The sequence below is a fragment of the Nanorana parkeri genome, unplaced genomic scaffold (genome assembly GCF_000935625.1).
Source record: "Nanorana parkeri isolate BGI_ZX_2015 unplaced genomic scaffold, ASM93562v1 scaffold706, whole genome shotgun sequence".
Classification (NCBI taxonomy): Eukaryota; Metazoa; Chordata; class Amphibia; order Anura; family Dicroglossidae; genus Nanorana; species Nanorana parkeri.
Genome location: NW_017306974.1, coordinates 680,673 through 703,265, shown reverse-complemented (window position 1 = coordinate 703,265; position 22,593 = coordinate 680,673). Strand labels below are relative to the sequence as shown.

The following is a 22,593-nucleotide window of genomic DNA, read 5'->3' as shown; positions in this document are numbered from 1 at the left end:
TATATATATATATATACCATTTTACGTATTTGATGACTCCTCAAATTATCACCCTTAGAAAAAAATGGATCCAACAAAATCACAAATCTTTCAAAGATGTTGGTGTTCAACTCGGGGTCAAATGTCCATCCTGGAGCCAGAAGGTACAAAACTATTAGCATCCAAAGCAGCACTCTTCTGCTCGGGCCACTTACATATTTTCTTGTTTTCCTGGTTCTAACCTGACTTAAGGTGCCCATACACCTGCCGATTATCGTACGATAATCGCGGGTGATCCTGCGATCGTACGATAATTGGCAGATGTTTAGGCAGCGTGCGACTACTGTATGGTCGCACGACTTTCGTCTTCCTAGCACGTTGGAAAACCTGCCGAAAATCGTACGACTTTCGGCGAGTTGGTAGCATGCTCGGAAGATGAAAGCTGCACGGGCCGGTGTGCACAAGCGCACACTGCCCGCTCGGCATTGCAATCATCTCCAAGCCCTCCCCTCAGTGGGGAGGGCTTGCGATGATCGCAAGTACGATCTGCCTGTCCAAGATGGGCAGGTCGTACAAAATTTTTATGACCTTACAACCATCGCACAACGAAAGTCGTGCAATGGTTATAAGGTGTATGGCCAGCTTTAGAATCTGGTGACAGTGTGTAAATTAGGTTGTGAGATGACAGTATTTCTACTAATTAGAAAATGTGTGCCCATTACAATTTACTGTACAATCTGCTGCTTTAACTCTGTCAGCTATAAGCAAAGGCCTACAATGGCAAATTCAGCCCTGAGGCGTTTATTTTAATTTTAAAACCCAATTGAACTTTTATTGAAATCAGCTAAATGTATTCCGGGTGCGTCAAAACAAATAGTGTGCAAAGTGCAGTATTATTTTCTAAAGAAATCAGCCCCAGTTTGGGTAAAAAAAAGCTTGTCCTCTACCAGCATGCTGCAGAGAAGGACTCTTGCACTGTGGGGAAACAGCAGTCTCTATGCAAAGGTCTGGCATGGTTCTTGTGGAGTCAGACCTGTAGACCTCTGCAGATAGACCACTGCTTCCACACAAAGAGCAAATGTCCTTCTCTACAGCATGTTGGCAGGGGAAAGGCGTCTCTACTCTGCGGCTGTGGCTGCTTTGTGGAGATAATAACTGTAAGACTTTGCCGACCTTCTTTTACGATGTTCCTGGAATTTAGTTATATTTAAACAAAACATTTTTTTGAGCTTTAATTGATTTACTGCCCACAGGAAACATAGTTCTGCAATATTTTGGGTATCACAAAATGAAGACTTGATTGGATAATGTGCACAACATCATTACTTGTACGTGTTTATGAGAAATAGCAACAATAATTAACTGGGCGGAGTCTGACAAAAAGTTATGAGGCATATAAACCCTTTGGTATGTCAATAGAATGCTTATTTATGCAGACCTGTATATCATACTTATACACTCTATAATTATTTTTTTTAGCAGACACAATTGAGCACTTAATCCTGGTAAGTTTTAAGTTTGGTTAAGTTTGCCCGGAGTTTTTTAAAGTGTATGTACAGCCAAAGTTTGTTTTTCAGTTTTGAATTGAGTGGGTAAGGATTAGAACCTCTGTTGGGTTTTTACATAGTTACATAGTTACATAGTATTTGAGGTTGAATAAAGACATTAGTCCATCAAGTCCAACCTATTAGGGTCTCATTCTAGGAGTACCCGTACCCCTGTATATTACGGTCCCTTAAGAAATCGTCCAAAAGTTTCTTGAACAATTCCACATTATTTGCTGAAATCACCGCCTGTGGCAGTGAGTTCCAGACCCTAACTGATCTTACTGTGAAGAACCCCCTTCGCCCCTTGTGCTGGAATTTTTTTTCCATCAATTTTAGGTGATGGCCTCTAGTTTTTGTAACGGAGTTAATTTTAAACAGTTTATCGCTAATGTTGCTACCACCATTAAACATTTTGTACATGGAAATCATATCCCCCCTTAATCTCCTCACCTCTAATGTGAACATGTTTAAATTTAGTAGCCTTGTCTCGTAGCTCTGGTCCTCCATACCCCTATTTTACTGCTATTTGAGGCTCTGTTAGAGAGAGTTTCCCTCATTTACTGGTTTATTAGGAAGTAAAGGAAACTGCAATAGGAAAACATGCAATAAGAAGCTGGCAGGAATTCAGCAGGAATCAGTCGAATTTCAAGTGGGTGACCCTATTCTCTCAACAAGTGTATCATTAGATTGACTTTTGCTTAAGGTACATGCTGGAAAATCATCAGCCAAACAGTGCTTGCCACCAATCAACTGAAAGCACTGTTTGGATATTCTGACAGTGGCGAGTGCCGCTATTAGATTACAATGTATGTAGCGGGATCTTCATCCACTCTCTTAGCTTGGATGGAGGAATCTGTCATATATATTTTTATAAAAAAATTAAATTGTCTCCTGTTATACTATTTCCTTCATGTTCTTTTACCTTTCCAAGTGGCACCCTCACCTCTCCTCTTTGCTGCTCTGCAACACTTGGGAGCATGTTCCTGGTCTAAGTAATCGGAACTACATGTCCCATCATGCATTGCACTACCGCGAAAGCGTACAGTCACATCCTTGATGATATAGGGACACTAACACGTGGCTGTCAATCAATATAGAGGGGAGAAGCATGCAGAGACGGGTGTTTTGCAGGTGAAGCTGTCTCAGCTTGGAGGCACAGTAAGTGTCATAGCTAGTCCCCAGTTCAGAAGTGTTCCTTAGCACACACTAAGAGAAAGGAGCCACCCACATAACGGAAGTCAGCATTAGCACGGGGGGAAACCGAAAAATAAAACACAAACGAAAGGTCTGCACTCTGGGAGAGCCAGCAGAATTTTGACTACACTATATTTTGAAGCGGAACTTCAAGAATTTTTTTATTAACCCTTGCAGTGGGGCTACCCCCCACACTGCAAGGGTTAACTGCTCATTTGTGTCTAGGACTTCTTAGACCAGTCCCTGGAATTATGGCCAGATTAAGATCACGGGCCTGGTGCTGAGGATTTTGGTGGGCCTTTTTACAGAAATTTCGACGGTCACCAGGGCCCCTCTCCTCCTGTCCGGACTGTGATTTGTAGTCTCTCTACAGCTTGGAGTGCCTGGCTACAGCTGTGAACCTGGTAGATCTGCCACTGACTACAAGTTGTAGAGTGACTAGAAATGTCAGCAATACAATAAATAGCAATGCAAAGTACTGCAAACTATAGAGGACTACAAATCCCAGTAATGCATTATACAGCAATGCAGAATACCCAGGGGTGTAACTAGAAATCACGGGGCCCAATAGCAAAATTTTGCATGGGGCCCTGTGATTTCTAGTTATGCCTCTTGCAGAGCCCACCTGAGACCCACACAGCCCACCTGAGAGTGACGATGCAGAGCCCACCATAGACTCTCTATGGTGGGCTCTGCAAGGTCTCAGGTGGGCTGGTCACACCACTGCACACCTGTCAGCCCTGATCCACAGTCAGCTTCCTCCACCACCCCTCCTCCTCCTCCACAGTCGCCGGTGGGGCCCACCTCCTCCACAGTCGCCTTGCTCTGCCTCCTCTGCCAGCGACGCCGGCCTCCTCCACCGCAGCTCCTGGCTGTCACTGACTCAGCGGGGGCTGTGAGGAAAAATGCGGCGCTGCACAGATCACTGATGGTTTGTCCGTGATCTGAACAGCAGCATGTTTCTCCTCACAGCCACCAGTGACAGCCAGCAGCCTGCAATGCTATAGCGACTCAGGCGGCCCGCACGGCATCAGAGAGACCCCTTTGTTCTTCATCCTTGCCCCTCTGTGCCCCGGACCCCATAGCAGCCGCCTGGGTCGCTATGGCGATAGTTCCGCTACTAAGAATACCACCAACTGTAAAGGACTACAAATCCCAGTAATACATTCTACAGCAATGCCGAATGCCACCAACTATAGGGGACTACAAATCTCAGTAATACATTATACAGCAATGCAGAATACCACCAACTATAGAGGACTTCAAATCCCAGCAGAAAAATACCATCAGCTATAGAGGAACACAAAGCCTACTACTTTTTACAGCAATGCAGAATACTAAGAAGCTACATACTCTGTGTTGCTCCAGGTTCATGGCCTAATGTATCCAGGGCCTCAGGAGGGCTGTGTGGGGTTTCAAGGGGGGGCTGTGAAAGCTCTTAGGGGGCTGTTCAGGCTCTAAGGTGGCCAGTGCAGGCACCAAGGGAGCCAGTGCGGGCTCTCTGTCGGTCAGTGGGGCTCTTAGGTGGTCACTAGGGGCTCCGAGTGGTCAATGCGGGCTCTGGGTGGTCAGTGCAGGCTTTGGGTGGTCAGTGCAGGCTCTAGGTGGTCAGTACAGGGTCTGGGCGGTCAGTGCATGCTCCAGTAGGTCAGTATGGGCTCCGTGTGGTCAGTGCGCGCTCCTTGTGGTTAGTGCATGCTCCATGTGGTCAGTAGGGGCTCCGTGCGGGCTCACCAGCATGGCGTGCTGCGGCTCCCTATTCTGGCGACATCCCTATATTAAGGCATATTAGAGGCCTGCTCGCTCCTCACTAGGGCCCCATGAGGTTCCAGCGAGCAGCCCTCTAATATGCCTGAATAGAGGGCCGCCGTTGCCTGATTGCGGCCGGTCACCAACACAGATACCGGGGTGATCTGGGTCGGGCAGGCCTATTTGCATGGCGGGCCTGGAGCGGCCCTGCCTGCAATGTTTCTCCTCCTTCTCTGCAGTAGCCTAAGGTGCAGTAAATCATCATTTCCATACACTGTGCATAGATGTGAAAATGTATGTATGCTAATGAACATTCCAATTTGCGGAGGAGGAGGGGGACAGGTTGGAGGGAGCGCCCTGACAGCTGGCTTTCTTTGAGCTTTGGGTGAGTATATCTTTGTTATTTTAACAACTAGACACTGTGACGATAATGAGGTTTGAGATTATCAATATTAAGGATGAAATTCTCTTCTCCCTCAGCTTAAAAAAAATGCAGCCTTTCATTCAGTTGAAGTGACCTTATGTTGCCCTCAGTTGCCAGGCTCTTCAAATTCCAGCATGATATCTTCTAGAAGGGCTGGTAATATTTATAGTTTGTTAAAGTGAAACTCTAAAACCAATGTGCTTATCTAGAGTTTCCCCTGGACCTGGCGTAAATTAGTTTAAGTGATTCCTTTATGATCGGGATCGTAAATTTATACCAGAATAATGGTTTTGCCCAGCTCAGCTAAATCCCATAATAAATTAGCAATCAACATGTAGGTATACACACAGGACATGTTAACTTTAACGACCCAGCTGACCTCGGAGACACATGTAGTCATAAAACTTTACAATATCATCCCAATTTCATAACTTGGAATTAGAGAGTGATATTGTAAGATTAATTGCACACATATAGTAGCTGGGTCTCGTCAAGACAAAACCAGACATACCAAGAATAGAAAGGTTACAATGGTCAGGGGCCTGACGAGCCACTTTAACTCTCCTGGCTCAACCAAGCTTCATATTTACACCATGTTTGGTTTTAATGTAAAGCTCATTTCATGATGCACGATAATTAAAGGGTTGTTGGACATTATTGGATATGAATATTCAATTATCCTCTTAGTTATGAATTTACCAGTGTGGGAGGAGCAGAGGAGGATATTGTAAAGGTTTAGTCCTCCTGCTCCTCCTCTCCAGCCCTGCCTTAGGGGCCGGCTCTGTGACACCCCCTAGAGGGCTGACAAAAAGAGGCTGCAAAGGCAGCTAGAGAGGCTCTTGTTTTAACATCAAGAAGAGGGACTCCTGCAACATTAAGTTCATAATATTCCAGAAGAGTTCCCCTTTAATATACGGAAATCATCCGTGCAAGCCTTGCTTGGAGAAGAGCCACTCAGGCCCCTCTTTTGTTTCTAGAACTGGACTGTCAGAACTCATAAACCCAGGACTGTTAAGTATTCTCTTGTATTTCCTTTTTTATTTGACTTTCTGTACCATTTCTTTTATTAAAAGATGATCTTAAAAATCATTAAGGTAGCTTAATTCTGCACTCTAAATAAGAACTTAAAGTATCCTTGCCTCTGTGAAGAGCGCTACTATATATTGAAACCTGTCATATTCATGTCTGAGAGGACAGCAGTATCATAGACTTTAAGTGTTTTAAAGTGTCACAGCATTTGCTGGGAATGGTCCATGTTTCTGTTAAACACGTGGTGGCAGCAAACGTTTGGTGTGTAAAAGGTTAATTGCAGAGTTACCCAACCCTAGTGACGATCACTCTGTCTGTTGGCCATTGATTGTTGTCCAGCAAGCTGGGAAATCTCTGTGCAGGGTGAGGCTGAGAGTGGTAACGCCACATGCTTGTGACTGCTTGCTTGGTTCAGAACTGTGTATAGTCACGTGTGATTGACATACAGCAGGCCTGTATGTCACAGACAAAAACGTGCAGTTAACCTTTGCAGTGCGAGGGTAGCCCCAATGCAAGGGTTAATAAAAAAAATCCTGGGATTCTGTTTTAAATCTGAGACTTTAAATCTTTAAAACTGAGACTTTAATGTCACTTTAAGTCTAAATGAACATCTGTGGAATGTAAAGTAGTGTATCAGTGTGATGTATACAACAGCATAAATACGCATTCTACGAACATGCCAAAAAGTTCATATTACTCATAAAGTTTTGTCAGTCTCCGCCCAGTAAAGTAATGTTGTATCATGAGATAAACATGAAGGCTCCAATTGGCTGTTCTGAAAGTGCTAGCTGCTCCAATGCTTACCTAGCTTTCGTTAATCCTATGAGTCTCTGACCCTGAACAAGTATGCAGATAAGAATTGCTAACCTTAAACTTTCCTGCTCTGCATAAGCTTTCTGGGTTATGGCTGTCAAAGGGCTGAAGTCAGTGTGTCAAGCTAACAGACAGGACATGAGCATTGTCAGACAAAGGTCATTAATGGCAATGGTTTGGATGTAACCGCTTCATGACCAGAGGTCACTAAAGCCTACATGCCCAGACCAAATCTTGACAATAACTTCTATTTTTAAAGTTGTTTTAAGAACATATAACGCTTTTATCTGGTACACTGTTTCAAAAAAGTTCGCTTTTCATGTTTTTATTAAAATGTGACAAATAGACAGAAGGGCGAAAAAAGGCATTTTTTAAACATTTTAAATTAACATATTTATTATTATTTTTACACACTGTATTGGACTGTGACAGCTCGAGCCAGTCGGCTTTAGTTCTCTGTGCATCTCTGTAAGAGGATCAGTGATAGCTGAGTTGGCAAGTTTGTTTGCAACCAAACCTTATGAGATAACTAGACATGTGCGATTCGTTTCGTTACGAATCGAAATTCGGACGAATTTTCGGAAATTCGGACATTCGGATGTATCCGAATTCCGAATTACAGACATAACGAATGCAAACGAATCCGAATTTCCATTTCCGAAATTCGGTAGCGTTAGTACGAACGTTCGTTTCGTATTCTGTTCTTATTCGTTTCGTTCGTTGGAGCAAAGTGACATTAGAGATTGAGAAAAATATTTTTCCCCCTTCAAATGTCACTTTGCTGCGAACGAACGAACAAAACGAATACGAAACGAATAAGAAACGAATAAGAACAGAATACGAAACGAACGTTCGAACTAACGCTACCGAATTTCGTCCGAATCCGAATTCCGAATCCGAATTGATTTTCACACCCGAATCCCGAAAAACGAAATAACACAAATCCGAATTTAAAACGAAACTAAACGAATTTTTTGGCAGTGCACATGTCTAGAGATAACCACAATTGGCTATTATGGTTATCACATGATTGTGAACCACGTTGATTGGTCTGTTTAATTTAGAACATAATTTGGAATACACTATATGGGATTTCTAGTCTTAATGGAATGTTGTAACAAGAAAAGATGATATACAGGAACTACAATATCAAACATCACCAGCAGGGGCTGCAGTAGATGAAATCAAGATTGATAGGTCTCCCTAAAAACAAGGAGCAGAATAGGGAAGCATGTCTAAGAACTGACAGCACAGTGTTTGCCCAAGTGGTGTTTCTGGGCCTGGCAACAAGGACACAGGTTACAAGTTGTCCACCCTCAATATTGTGGTCTAGGTGAGAGCAGAAGAATGGGAAAATAGTTTTCCTGTGTGTTGATCAGCCATGAGCATCGAACAGTCTGCTTGTATCGGCGGCCTGGGTGCCGAAAGACAAGTGTGAACCACAAACCACAATGCTCATTTCCGATCTCCACCTGCAAGCTCCGCCCTATGCGTTCCATCACTTCCGGAGATTGTCTAGGGCATTTAGAGAGCAGTGATCAAGAGGATCACTAAATATAGAGGGGTAAGAATTGATGGGGGACAGAAGGCTTGATCCTGTCAGTAGTGGGTAAACTTATCAATGTCAAATATAGTAGGTCCAGAGCAGGATAGTTGTGATTCTGAAAGGATCAATACCAGACTGTGTAAAATTACTCACAGATTGATCACATTCACAGTAGATTACAGGAAAGAAAGGCCGGTTGGTTTGACAAGAACACTAAACTTAAAAAAGCTGCAATCCTTAATGCATTATATCAAATGGGAACAACTATTTATAACAAAGAACACTGAGGCTAAGTGGACTTTCTTTAAGGATATACTAAACAATAGCATTATCCAGTGCATACCATTGGGCAACAAAAATAAAAGAATACAAGTTTAATCTGCATGCCTGAATTTGAATGTAAAACAATTTATCACCAAGAAGAAGCTGGCATTTAAAAGATATATGGTGGAAGGGACAACAGTGAATAGAAATAGAAAATTCGGACAAAACGCCCCCAAAAGATTCTTCCAATACATAAACAAAAAAAAGTTAAGAAAGGAACAGGTGGGTCCCATAAAAGATGAGAATGGGAGGTTGATCATAAACAACAGGGAGATGGCTAAAGTATTAAATGCATTCTTTTGCACTGTATTTACTTTGGAAAATTACGGGTTGATTGTACACAACAAGAATCTGCGTAGCACTATGAGGAAAATACTGCTGTGGTTGACGGAAAGAGGGTTTGCCGTGGACTAGAAAAACTTAATGTGAATAAATCCCCAGGACCAGATATCTTGCACCCATGGGCACTTAAAGAGCTAAACATGATAATAGCGAGACCATTGTTCTAAATTTTCAAAGGACTCCATACTGACTGGTGAGGTACGAACTTATTGGCGTAAAGCAACTGTTGTACCAATATTTTAAAAAGCTTTGAGATGCGTACCTGGGAATTATAGACCAGTCTCCAGTAACATCCATAGTATGCAAGTTATTTGAGGGTATGATAAAGGACCATATTCATGAATATGCTGATGGGCATGATATCATAAGTGACAGCCAACATGGATTCAGGATTCATGCATTCGTGTCACACCAACCTCTTAGCGTTCTATGAGGAGGTGAGTGGCAACCTAGATGGAGGAAAGCAATTGATTTTGCAAAAGCATTTGATAAGGTACCTCATAAATGTTTAATTTACAAGCTTCACTCTTTTGGGCATTGATGAAATGGTGTGTTCATGACTAGAAAACTCTCTAAGTGAACGTGTCCAGAGAGTATCAATAAATGGATCATTTTCTGAATGGTCCTCGGTGGGCAGGGGCGTGCCCCAGGGTTCTGTCTTGGGGCCATTGCTATTCAACCTGTTTATCAATGATATTAGGACTGGTATTATTAGCAATATTTCAGTTTTTGCTGACCGTGCCAAAATTTGTAGGGCAATGAACTAGACAGAAGACATAGCAATATTACAGGAAGACCTGGATAAAACAGAGGGGTGGGCATCGACATGACAGATGTGGTTTAATATTGAGAAGTGTGAAGGTAAGCATTTTGGAATTAAAAATACAGGTGAAACTTGAATAATTAGAATATCGTGCAAAAGTAATTGCAGTAAGTGCTGCAAAAGGGGCCCAAACCAAGTACTGAGTACATATGCATGCTTGTACTTTTCAGAGGTCCGATATTGTTCTATGTACAATCCTTGTTTTATTGATTGCATGTAATAATCTACTTTTTTGAGGTTGTAGATTTGGGGTTCTTGGGGTTTTCATGAGCTGTAAGCCATAATCATCACAATTATGACAAATCACGGCTTGGATTATCTTGCTTTGCATGTAATGAGTCTATCTCATATATTAGTTTCACCTTTTAAGTTGCATTAGTGAAAAAAATGAACTTTGCACGATATTCTAATTATTCGAGTTTCACCTGTACACATGCAAGCTACTCATTAATGGGCATCCCACTGGGAAGTGGAAAAAGATTTGGGAGTGCGAGTGGACAGCCGCCTTACTAACAGCATTCAATACCAGGCAGCAGCACATAAGTTGAACAGGGTACTATCATGCATAAAAAAGGGAAATGGTAAAGACAAATCCATAATTCTGCCCCTGTACAAAACATTGGTTCAGGTTTGGTCACCGATCCACAGAAATTATGTCCTTGAGCTGGAGAAGTCCAGAGAAGCTAATAAAGGGGTTAGAGGACCTTAAATTAATTATCAGGAAAGACTGCAAGCGTTAAACTTGTTCACTCTTGAAAAGAGGTGGCTGAGAGGTGGCTGAGAGGGGACAAGATATTAATGTACAACTTGTTTAATGATGGTGGGCAATCAGTAATAAACTGTTTACGGTTAGTTCACTCAGAAAGACAAGAGGCCACCATCTGAAACTGGAAAAGAAAAGGTTTAATCCTAATCATTCACACAAGGTGTAATCCTAATCATTCACATCAGGTACTCCTAGAATGAGATCCTAATAGGTTGGACTTGATGGACTAATGTCTTTATTCAACCTCAAATACTATGTAAGGTAGAGTAGGGCCATACAGATCCGTGCATGCACGTCCGTATCGGGCCATTTCTTGGAAGGACAGGTGTTGCGTGTGATTGTACGCAGCAGCCTGTTCTTCCCTATGGGAGGACGCAGCCGTACGCTGTTGTATGCTCACCCGAGCAGGTGCGGGGGTCCGTGCTCGGTCTCACACAGGATCCATCCTGTCTGGGACCGAGTACGGACACCCGCACGGATGTGCAGCTTGGCACTGAGAGTATTGAATCATCCAAGACCCGTCTAGAGGTACAGGTAATCTTAGCAACTGAAACACACACGACCGGATTTACTCTCCCTGCTGCCCCAAGGCCAGTTTCCTCAATGCACCCCCCTCCCCACCAACCCCTCCTTTCCCCATAGAGAATGGCAAAAAGATGGTGGAGGCAGCAGGGTTAGGTTTAATTTTTTTTTTTTGTTTCTTTATTTTTTTTAACATTCTTATCAATTTTTAATTTATATTTTTTGTTTACATTTGTATTTATCTTATTTACTTTTTTTCATTTTTTATTTAAAAAAATCTTATTTTTTTACTTCCCCTTTTTTTAATGTAATGATTATTTTCTATTTATCATTTTTTTACTTATTTTTTATTTTATTTATTTAATATTTTTATAAATTTATTTCCTTTAAATTCATTGCTATCACGCAGGAGCTGACAAGCCTCTGAGTAATAGCATTTGGAGGTGACAGATTCTCTTTATTGAACCTGTCACTTCCAATACAGGAGTTCTAGCACTGTGCTGGAACTCCCGTGACAGCTGAGAGGGGAAGGTTGTGAGTGCAGCTCTCCCCTCTCACTGCTTACATGGAGCAGAGCGGAGAAGGGAATTTCTCCGATTTACTTCCTGCTCTCCTCTCTATCCTGAGGATCTCCGGCCGGCGAAGAGACGTACACGGTGGTGGGAGGAGGACAGAGCCGGGAGGATGTAGCCAGCGAGGAGAGAGGTAGGCACTGGGGGAGGACGGACCTGCAGGCTGCATACAAGTGATCTCGGCGACATCGCCAAGATCACTTGTGAACAAACAAGTGGCTTCCCCGCTCTACATTTACCCCTGCTTGCCCAAAACAGGGCTAAATGTAGAAAACAACTTAGTGCTTGGCGCCCGGAACTGAATGTCCCGGGTTTCGGGAGATTCCACACCCCTGCCGCCCCTTTGCTCCCTGCCTTTCTGAGGCCAGGCCTCGGTGGCCTTGTGGCAAATCCAGCCCTGCACACACACACACACACACACACACACACACACACACACACACACACACACAATACCACATAGGTTGAACTCGATGGATCTCTGTCTTTATTCAACCTTACCTACTATGTAACTATGTAATTTGAACTGCAAGAAGCATTTTTGAAATATTTTGTTTAGCTTAATGTGAATGGGAACATGTAACAAATATAATATAGGCGTTATCCCAATTTGCCTGCAAAAGATAAAATACATCTTAAACTTTACTTTTAAACAAGTGCAGTTTTTTTTCTACCACTCCTTGATTTACCTTTTTTTGGCCCGAAGTTTACAAATATTTTTTTCACCTGTTAACGTGCTTTTGTCCGACTAACTCTGTTGTCAGACTGGTTACTAGATTGTCTCCAAACTATAAGCATTATGTACTTTTCATGTTCCCGTTTCATTTACTCTGGTACACTCCCCTGGAGATTAGCATTACATATTCTCTGCTGCGAACTGAGCCAAAGGTTCCCATAATGCCAAACAACATTGGTAGATGCAATATTCTGAGCAGGGCTTTAGCCTCTGTGGAGATAACACTATAAGGTCAATTAAAAAAATAGAGTTCTCACTTTTAAAAGTAAATTTTTCAGTTAGCTTAGTCAATAAGGTGAAGTCATGTTCACATTGAATACCTACAGGGTTATTCTCAAAAGGGTGAAGAGTTTGGAGAAGGCTGGAGAAGTAAACAATCTAGGACAACATAGCTAAACTGGAAAGGGAGCAGAATTGCAGAATTTTTCAAATCAGCTATGTTTTCCTAGATTGTTCACTTCTGCTACCTTCTCCAAACTCTTCACCTTTTAGTCAATAGTCCTGCTAATCATGTTCAAGAGATTTTAAATAAAATTAAACATTCTAACCTGCTCTTGCAAACCACTGTTCCTGCTTTGTATTGTGTCCTTTTCCTGCAGGGCATGAGAGTATCGCATAGAGAGTTCATATTGTTCATCTTTTAGTTTGCTCAGCATTTGACTCTGAGCATCCAACTCTCTGCGAAGTTTTTGATTTTCATATTCCATGCTGCGAACACATTCTCCTTCTTCTTCCAGTTGCTGCTGCTTCTCATGCATTTTGCGCAGGTGGTGCGCTAATGTTCTTTTTAGCTGTTTCTCCTGATTCAACTCATCTTGCTTAATGCTCAGCGCTTTCATCAGAAGTACACTCAGCTGACTGCTGTCTATAAGTTCTGCATAAAAAAATGAGGTTTATTGAAAGATGGAACTGAATGACGTGTACCCAGTGCATAGACTCTAGGGGGTTGATTTACTGAAAGGAAACAGGCAGTTTACTTTGAAAGGGAATTTTCACCTTGCACGGGACGCTTCCCCTAATTTTAGTGAATGCGTTGAAACTCTGTTGACTTCATCCATCATCCAAACATGTGCAAGCAAAAATACTGTTTTTTACTTTGCTTGCACATGATTAGCTATTCTTACCAAAGTGACATTTCACCACAATCACTATGCTAAGGGAAATCTTCCCTTGAAAAGTTCAATTTCCCTTGCAAATTAAACCGCTTCTTTGCCTTTAGTAAATCAACTCCTAGGTCCTTACCATTTTGAATACACTAATGTGGCCATGCTGTATTGATGGAGAAAAACTCAGTGGTTCTGAGTGCGGCTCTGGGAGGGTATTTAACCTCTCCATGCTGTGAGGCCTGTGCCTTAGTATTGTTGCCATATCCTGTTTCCTGTAAACCAGTATCCAGTTTCCGGTAACCAGTATCCTGTCTCCTGTAACCAGTAACCTGTTTCTGCCTTGGTTTGATATATCTATTAAACTATCATTCACAATGATTGTTATGGTATCTGCAGTGCTGTCACATATCGGTTCACCTGTATAGGTACCTGCACGTGGTGTTGGAACACCCGTGCTCGGTATCGTGACAGATATGAAGAGAAAAGCGAACCAAAAAAATTTAATTTTCTGTGTTCATATACATTAGCAGCATATGCCTGCTTCATGTTCACTCGGTGTACATTGCTGGCATATATTTTTTAATCACTTGAAGACCAGGTGTTTACACCCCCTTCCTGTCCAGCCCATTTTTCAGTATTTAGCTCTGTGGTACTTTGACTTACATTTATTCCTTCATGCAACGTTGTACTGAAATGAATTTTACACCATTGTTTGGGGACAGATAGAGTTTTCTTTTGGTGGTATTTAATCACCACTGGGTTTTTAATGTTTTACTATATAATGAAAAAAGAACCAAAAATTAAAAAAATATATGTTTTCCCTACGTTATGTTAAAAAACATTTATTCTTACCTATATTTTTGATAAAATATAAAAGACGGGGTCACGTCAGGTATATAGACACCAAACATGTCAAGCTTTAAAATTACATGCGCCTGCAAAATTGCAATAAATTACTATACCCAAAACTGGCCATATGTGACGCTTTAAAAGCTTTTACTGCTCATCAATTTAGTGTTATCAGTGAATAATGGGCCTAAAATTATTGCCCTCACTCTGACGTTCGCAGTGATATGCAACATGTGCGGCGTAATGGGTGCAATCGTCGTTTTCACGTGTTTGCGTGCGTGTATGTGGGGCTGGGACTTTTTAAACAATTTTGTGGGTTTTTTTAAATTCTTTTTTATGTGTGACTTGAATTTTTGGGGGAACTTTAATTTTTTAAAAACGTTATTATTATCACATAGGGGGGGCAAAGAGGATGTGACAAGTCCTCTTTATGGAGACATCAGGGGTCTTTAAGACCCCTGTCACCTAGGGACCCCCAAAGAAGCTGATGAAGCAGAAATGGGGCGGGGATAACAGGCCGTCTTTAGACCGGTTACATCCAGGAAGCTCCCGGCCGGCCGTTTAATTACAATGGCTGGCCAGGAGACGGTTAAAAATACCTCTACAAAGGTGGAAATGGGCTTTAAGGAACATATTTTTGTATATGGGAAATCTGTAGACAAACCACTGAATATAAAATGCTTGCTTAAAAATGCAATATCTATAAAGTAGACTAGAGTCAAATTTAGTTTATTTTCATAGTTTTAGAGAGTGAGGAATAAAAGCACTGGGTTTTTTTCCTTTGTGAAAATGGAGAAAATCTCCCCAACAGGGGACGCAGTAATAAAATATGAGAGAGGTTCTAACCCTTCGCCATTCTAGCCAAAATTATGAAATAAACTTTTCCCTGGAGTTTTACCTTAGTCTGTTTCTATCTATCTGTCTAACTTGGTATTTGCACCCTTACAAAAAGGAACATTTATTGACTGCAAAATGTGGTTATATGCAAAAAATATCCCAAATCCACTTAAAGGAGAACTATGGGGTCAGTGTTTTTCCCCATAGTTCTCCTTAGGATAACGGGAGGACACAAAATAGCGTCCTCCCATTACCCTAAGCTCAGTATACCGCAAGCTACAGCCGTGACAGGATCGAGAGGTGAGCGAACTTGGTATGTGTTCGCTCACCTCCCGATCTACTGAGCTGACCTGTGACAGTCTCATTGTCACAGGTCGGCTAGAACTATGAGGTGAGTGGAAATCACTCATCTCATAGTTCTCCTTTAATCATAAAGGAAAAACAGTATTTTTTCATATTGTGTTGAGGTTTAAGAGGCAGTCATTAAATGACTGACTCTGATTACTCATTGGTCTACAGCTAGGATACATAAGTAGATGAAAAGATAGCTAGATACATAGATTGATACTGTTTTTTTTCAGATCTTTTATATCTTAGACAAACATTTTAGATGGTCTATCCAGCCCTTGAGAGGGCAGTTATCACTGCCATCAACCAAGAGCAATTGCACCCACAGCCCCCATTAATTGACACCCTTGAATGAATGAATTTGATCTTACTGCTGAAGCTGTTGGGATCCATGGATGGTTCCTTTCCTGTGATAAGGGTATACATTCCTTTATTTGCCAATATCAAGCTATCCAGGAAAGCAATGGCTCCGTTCTTCCCTCTTGTTCGAAGTATATCCAAAAGGTGCCCTTTAAATGCACATTAAGAAGTTAATGAAACAAACAACAAAGGGGAGAACTGTAAAGAATGCAAACACAGGTTGTTGTAATACAAAGGGGTCTATTTAAAAAAAAATGCATTGCTATTCATCAAGTGAAACGGAATGTACAAATTCCGTACAATTCCGTACAAATTATAAAAAATGTTAGGAGAATGGGGCAAAATCAAATAATCTTAGTATATTTTCTCTTCTGGCTGAATGTTCTTTCTTCATCACTGAAAGTCATTACAGTATGCCAATGTCAATGTTCACATTAATAGCAAGCCATTGTTCAGCTTTCACAGTTGTAAACACCTCTGTCAATCAAGCATAGCAGCATCAAAGTGACATTAAACTCAAGAGTTAAATCTAAAAATGCATTCAAATACCCTATTAAAAACTGGACCTTATCTGTGCATCACTGAGTTGTAGATCCTAAAATCATCTCTGAATTCATGCTACCACTGTGCTTTCTTCTGGAGGGTGGCTACTTTTGTTCCCCATGGTACCTGTGTGTGGTGTAAAGTTGCCACCACCCCAAGCTTATTCTCAATACAAATGAGTAAATTAAACGTGAGATCGTAGTCCATCACTTGGGGTGATGGCTACTTTACAATACACACAGGGACTTGGCCCTTAAACTATAGGTGTGAATGAGGGCTTATGAACATATGGCAGTGCTGGGCTCTTAATGCATATTTTGGGATAACATTTTTTTTTCTACTTCTGAAAAGAGTGTACAGGTTAGAAACTCTGCCATGTTTTCATTTCAATGTCATATATGTAAGCAGGAAGAAAGTAGATAAGACACTAGACAGCACCATGAGAATAACTTCTTAATTCAATAAACTATTTTTTTTTTCAGTACAACAATTTATAAAGACAATATTTTATAAATAAGAAAGCGTACACACCCATTTCTCATGAAACAGGACAACCTTGCCCAAACATACACCCGCCCTAAGCCCCCTAATTACTCGGGATATCCAAAATGTTCCCAATGGACGTCCCTTTTTTGAAGTGGATACAAATGATGTGTTAAGAAAATTTTAATGAGTTGTGGATTTTAGATTGGTCTAGTCATTGGTATTGATGTGAAATCACTGTACACATGTCACAGTCTGGGATCAGGCTTGGAGACCAGTAGCTGTTAGTCTTGTCAGTGTTCAAGAAGAAGTCTGTAGCCAAAGCTACCAGGTTTAAAGTGGAGAGCGATAAGCTTGGTCGGTGAATTGGCAGACAAGGGTCGGTAAACATGTAAAGAAATAAAGGATGCAGTTTAGCAGTATCAACAAGATACTAGCAGGTGCACAGCTTAACCACTTGAAGACTGGGGTGTTAAACTCCCTTCCTGGCCAGGCCATTTTTCAGTATTCAGCTCTGCAGTACTTTGATTGACATTTATTCAGTCATGCAACGCTGTACTGTACTGAAATTAGTTTTATATCATTTTTGGGAACACATAGAGCTTTCTTTTCGTGGTATTTAATCACCACTGGGGTTTTTATTTTTTTACTATATAAAGAAAAAGTAGCAAAAATTTTGAAATTATTTCCCCCCCTACTCTATGTTATAAAACATTTATTATTACCCAATTTGTTGCTAAAATACAAAAGACGCGGTCACTTCAGGTAAATAGACACCAAACATGATTTTCCATAGGCGATGCTTTGAAAGCTTTTACCGCTTATTAGTTTAGCGTTAACAGTGATTGATGGCTCTAGAATTATTGATTTCACTCCGACGTTAGTGGTGATATGTAACGTGTGCACAATGGGCGCAATTGTCGTTTACACACGTAGGCCCACCCGACACAAGTATGCACATGAGGGCTTTAACATTTTTTGGTGTTTTTTTTTATGTGTGACGTTCATTTTTAGTAACTTTTCTCACACTTAACTTTATAGTTATCATATAGGGCTAAGAAGCCCTTATGTGATATCAAATTTACAGTGACAGGTCCACTTTATGGAGACATCAGGGGTCTTTAAGACCCCTAATGTCACCTAGGGACCCCCAAAGAAGCTGATGAAGCCAGAGAATGACAGCTGAATGTGGGAGTAATGTAATACACATCATTCCCACATGCCTACATATGCATACACACACTTGGGCCATACTTCTTTTCTGAGCATTCAGAATTGGAAATTCACACCTTTTTGGGTCTATTCATTTTAATTATTATTAAAGCATATAAGGTGTATGTATAGACAACATATCAACATATTTTTTTAATAGAGCAGGGAATTTATTTCTTGCTGTTGCATCCCAGTGTGGAGATTTCCTCACACTTCCTGGTGACATAAGGAATGGGAAATTCTGCTTAAGGTGACCAAATGCTATTGTACAATGTAATTGTACAATATCCTTAGACCTACCATGTAATATAAGGGCCTACCTGTTTGATACAAATGCAATTAATTGTTTAGGTTTGTCTTCATATTACATTGTTTTTAGTAAGTCTAAAGGAAATTGTACATAGATTGAGTAATCAGATTGTATAGTGTATGACCAGTTTTATACAGTTGTCACCAGAACAAGACTTCCCCTCTATTCCTAATAAAACTGTAAAATCTTGGAATTCCCATCACTGTCTGTCTCAGTGGCCTTGTCCCCTAGGACAAAAGGAAAGGGTTAATCTTCCCAACAAAGACACTGACAAAAATAAAAATCTGAAAAAAGGGTTTCAACTCTTTTGCCACTCTGTCCAAACCTAGAAAAAAAAAAAAGTTTTGCCTATACATACACTTTTTTTCTTCCCCTAAAAATGGTATTCTACATATAGCACAGCTGATTGTATTCCTTCTCTGGTGCTGTCCTCGCATACTGTGTATAATGCTATGGTAAAATGACAAAAAAAAATGCTATGCACAACAAACGATTCAACATCACTTGGATAGTAGAACGTGACCAGTTCGACTCACCCAGCCTCATAACCCTGGTTGAAAACTTGGCACAGTGCAGGACCTCCTCTTCATCCATGGCATCCAACACTTTGGTTTGTCGCAGGTATGGTGTGAGACGTTCTGGTGACAGTTTCTGTACAATTTTACACCTGTGCTTCTCAATCATTTCCCATAGCTCCTCTTCATCCATGTCCGTTAGCTCCGGGTCAGCCTTCCACTGTGCTGACATAATTGTCTATGATATACAACCTGAAAAGAGAATTAGGGAACCGTGGTTATTGCTATATGTACACACCTGAAAAGAATTCCGAGATAGAAGTAAGTAAAATGATCTTAATGTAGTGCCAAGGTTCAGCCACAATTTATTTACTTCCTCGTTAGTGTGAAATATATGAAAGCACAAAGACATAAAAGTATTGTAAACCATATACACTATTATTAAAATAAAATTCAGTAAGAACTCACCTCAAACTAAATCCATATATCTTTATCAAAATGTACTGTGCACAAAAGAGTTCCAGCTCTAGAGAGAAACAGGAAATGAAAATAAGAAAAGTTGTTTCACGCATAGATCTACTTTTACAATTATGTCACTAATGTAGATACGTAGGTAGCTACATAACTGGAATTTCACCCCCAGGGCTGCGTAATTTTCCAACCTGCACAACAAAAAAAATATTGTGCTTTCACTAGAGCACAAAGTTCACCTCTCAGGATATCTGTGCATAACCACATACTGATTATTTCAACAAGACTTTTCAGCATTGTTTTATTATTATTGTTTAGATTTATGTTAAATTTGGGTAATGAGAATCGCTATTTAATGCTGAACTTCTGCAAACCGCCAAATACACAGTGAAATATATATATAAGAAAGCGAATTAACCCACTAAATGATTTGTATTTCTGTCCATCCATTCCTGTGATTACACAGCCTGGTGGATAACACCACTTATAGTTATTGATTACAGTGGGGAGCAAAGTACAGGAGGAAGTCAAGAATCATTTATTGGACAAGAGACATATAGGGCAATTCAGTAAAGCCTTAATGGTACTTTTATAGCAGCATGGACCTATAAAAGGTCCTGGGCCTAATTTAAAAAAAGCCTTGTCGCCAGTTTCAGTAGCTTTACCGACACTTGTGACAGATTCAAGAAGTTCTTAATACTGCCACTTTAAGAATCTGTTGCTATGGCTGCAACAGATTCAAAACGAATTACAGACAGTTTACAGATTGGAAAACTGTCGGTAATTAAGACCAACTCTGCTCTGGCATCCAGAGAAACACCAGTGCTTAGAGTGGGACATGTAAGTTTTGAATCTTACAGCTTCCAGTTCGGACACTGGACAACCACAGTCCTAGCAACCAATTATGCATCCCCAGCCCCATTCAGCCTGGATATTCCCCAGCCAGCAACTGAATGTAAACAAAGGGGCCAGGGATGCTGGCTGACATCATTATCCAAATATAGTCATATAGGGGTAATGAAGTCATCCAGAATCCCCCCTTGTTTACATTTAATTGACAGCATCCAGTGGGCAGGTGCCATAGACAATAGCAGGCTGGCTATGGCATCCGCCCACTGCCTGATGTCAATCAGCAGCAGTGCAAACCTGATGGGGAACTCATTTTTCAGAATTCTTCATCAGGCTCTGCCCACTGTTAGCATTACAGCATTAAGGATGCTGTTAGCTTTAGCTGATAACTTACTTAACAACCAGTGATACCCGCTGGCAATGGGCAGAGCCTGATAGGGAATTCAGAGAATAGAGTTCCGCCATCAGGTTGACTCTCCTGCTGGTTGACAGCAGGCAGAGTGTCATAGCCAATAGCAGACTGACTATGGCATACACTCACTGCCTGCTGTCAATCTGCAGCAGTATAAATCTGATGGGGAGCTTAGTTCTCTGAATTCCCCATCAGGCTTTGCCCACCCAAAATATAAGTCTTTCACGTCACCTACCTGTATGACTGGTTCAGTGGCCGGGTGGGAGCTCAGTAATGCTAATCCTGTAATCTTATCAGGCTCAGCATTACTGAGCTGCACTGAGTATGGAGTGTTCATTATAGACACTCAAACCTCATTGGGCCTCCACATCGCAAATGTTGGTGCTTGCGTCAAATTAATTTACCTGTTTGAAACCGACATTTGTTGTGATGGTAGGTCTCTTCTGTAAGAAAATACCTTCCTAATTGCCATTTTCTGTTTTTAGGCCACAGTTCCAGTTTAAAAAGCAGTGCTGTTCTTATCAGGAAATGCTCCATCGTTTCCAGGTAATGGACGAGCTTGCTTCTAAGCTCTGACCCTAAACCACTCTAATGACTAGCACTATCTACTAGCTACAGTAGCACTAGCTACTTACTGGCCAAAAGGAACATGGGGCCGGGGGGAAAATGGGGCAAGCTTCGCTAGTATGAAAAAGTGCTGAAACTTTGCCTGCTCAAAATGGTCCAACATTTGGCTCAAGCAGAGGCAAACAATAGTGAAATCCCCTGCAGGTATGTGCAGGCACCTCTGGGTGTGAGAGAGTCTCTTTAAGGCCTCATTCACCCCTGCACTTAGGGTCAACAGTGGCAGGAATCCAGTGAATTCCTGTGGCTGGGATGACAGGTGGTGGGGACAGCTACGACAGATCAACCTGTACAAAGCAAAAGGGGGCTGCCATTTGCACGTCATCACACATGGAGCGATTACCTGTGGTTAGGGACAGATGGTCACCCTGGATGCAAACAGTTTGCATCCAGAAGTGATTATCTGTCTCTAACCGCAGGTAATGTACGATTACATGTGAAAGGCTGAGGACAGCCGCAGCTGCTGTCAGCCTCTCATTGCTTTGTTCAGGCTAATCTACCACCTATTGCCTTCCCAGCCACATAAAGTTTCTGGATTACTGATGTTGTCATCCCTAATTGCAGATGAGGCTTAACGCAATGGCTGCCTCTGTGATAACACAGCTCCCTCTTAGTGCCTGTATGTACAATTACTTTTATGGTAAAATGCCCAGCTGACCTCAAGAGCCAGGTGCATTACAGGGCAGACTATAAGGAGAAGAGATCAGCACCCAGTTTCTATAGTAAATTGGACAGTTTACAACAAACGGTTGCTGCACGCAGGCACCAGGAGGGAGCGACTGCCTGTAGCTGAAGTGGAAACCACAATTGCTTTTCACTTAGGTATATAGCAATATTGTTTATTTAACTACTTCTGATGACAAAAGACCTGTGTCAGTGGACTTTTGTTCCCTTCAGAGGGTTTTGCATTTCCATAAAAGTCAATGGGAGTGCAGAACCTGCTTGAACAAGGTATATTTGTAAAGGTGTGAACCCATCCTTAAAATGACTCCAAACTGAGGAGTTAAAACTTAAAAATCTAAGTACCTTAACTATTAATAAAAGGTATGTAATTTGTGCATCACTCGGCTGTAGACCCTCAAATCATCTCTGAATTGGTGCTGACACTGTCCTTCCTTCTGGACAGTGGCTACTTTTGTTCCCCATGGTCCCTGTGTGTGTTGTGAAGTAGCCACCACTTCCACCTCGCTCCTGTGATAGAATATAACTTCAATACATATTAGCTAACTAAACGTGAGATTGTAGTCCATCACCGTCACTATTTGAGTACTCTGACAGTGGCACACTGTTGGTGTGCTGTTGGTGTGG

The 22,593-nt window shown here is 41.4% G+C and overlaps 1 protein-coding gene across 1 annotated transcript in view; it reads right to left on the bottom strand.

The window, feature by feature from the left end:
- Positions 1 to 19,463, bottom strand: part of CARD14 (caspase recruitment domain family member 14) — a 90,778-nt gene extending 71,315 nt beyond the window's left edge. The window contains exons 1-4 of the mRNA XM_018563874.1: positions 19,398 to 19,463; positions 18,951 to 19,181; positions 15,878 to 16,015; positions 12,915 to 13,240 (exon numbers count right to left, since the gene is read on the bottom strand). Of these exons, the coding sequence (XP_018419376.1) occupies positions 12,915 to 13,240; positions 15,878 to 16,015; positions 18,951 to 19,161 (675 nt within the window). The 5' untranslated portion in view covers positions 19,162 to 19,181; positions 19,398 to 19,463. The remainder of the gene's footprint in view (positions 1 to 12,914; positions 13,241 to 15,877; positions 16,016 to 18,950; positions 19,182 to 19,397) is intronic.
- Between the last annotated feature and the right edge of the window lie 3,130 nt (positions 19,464 to 22,593).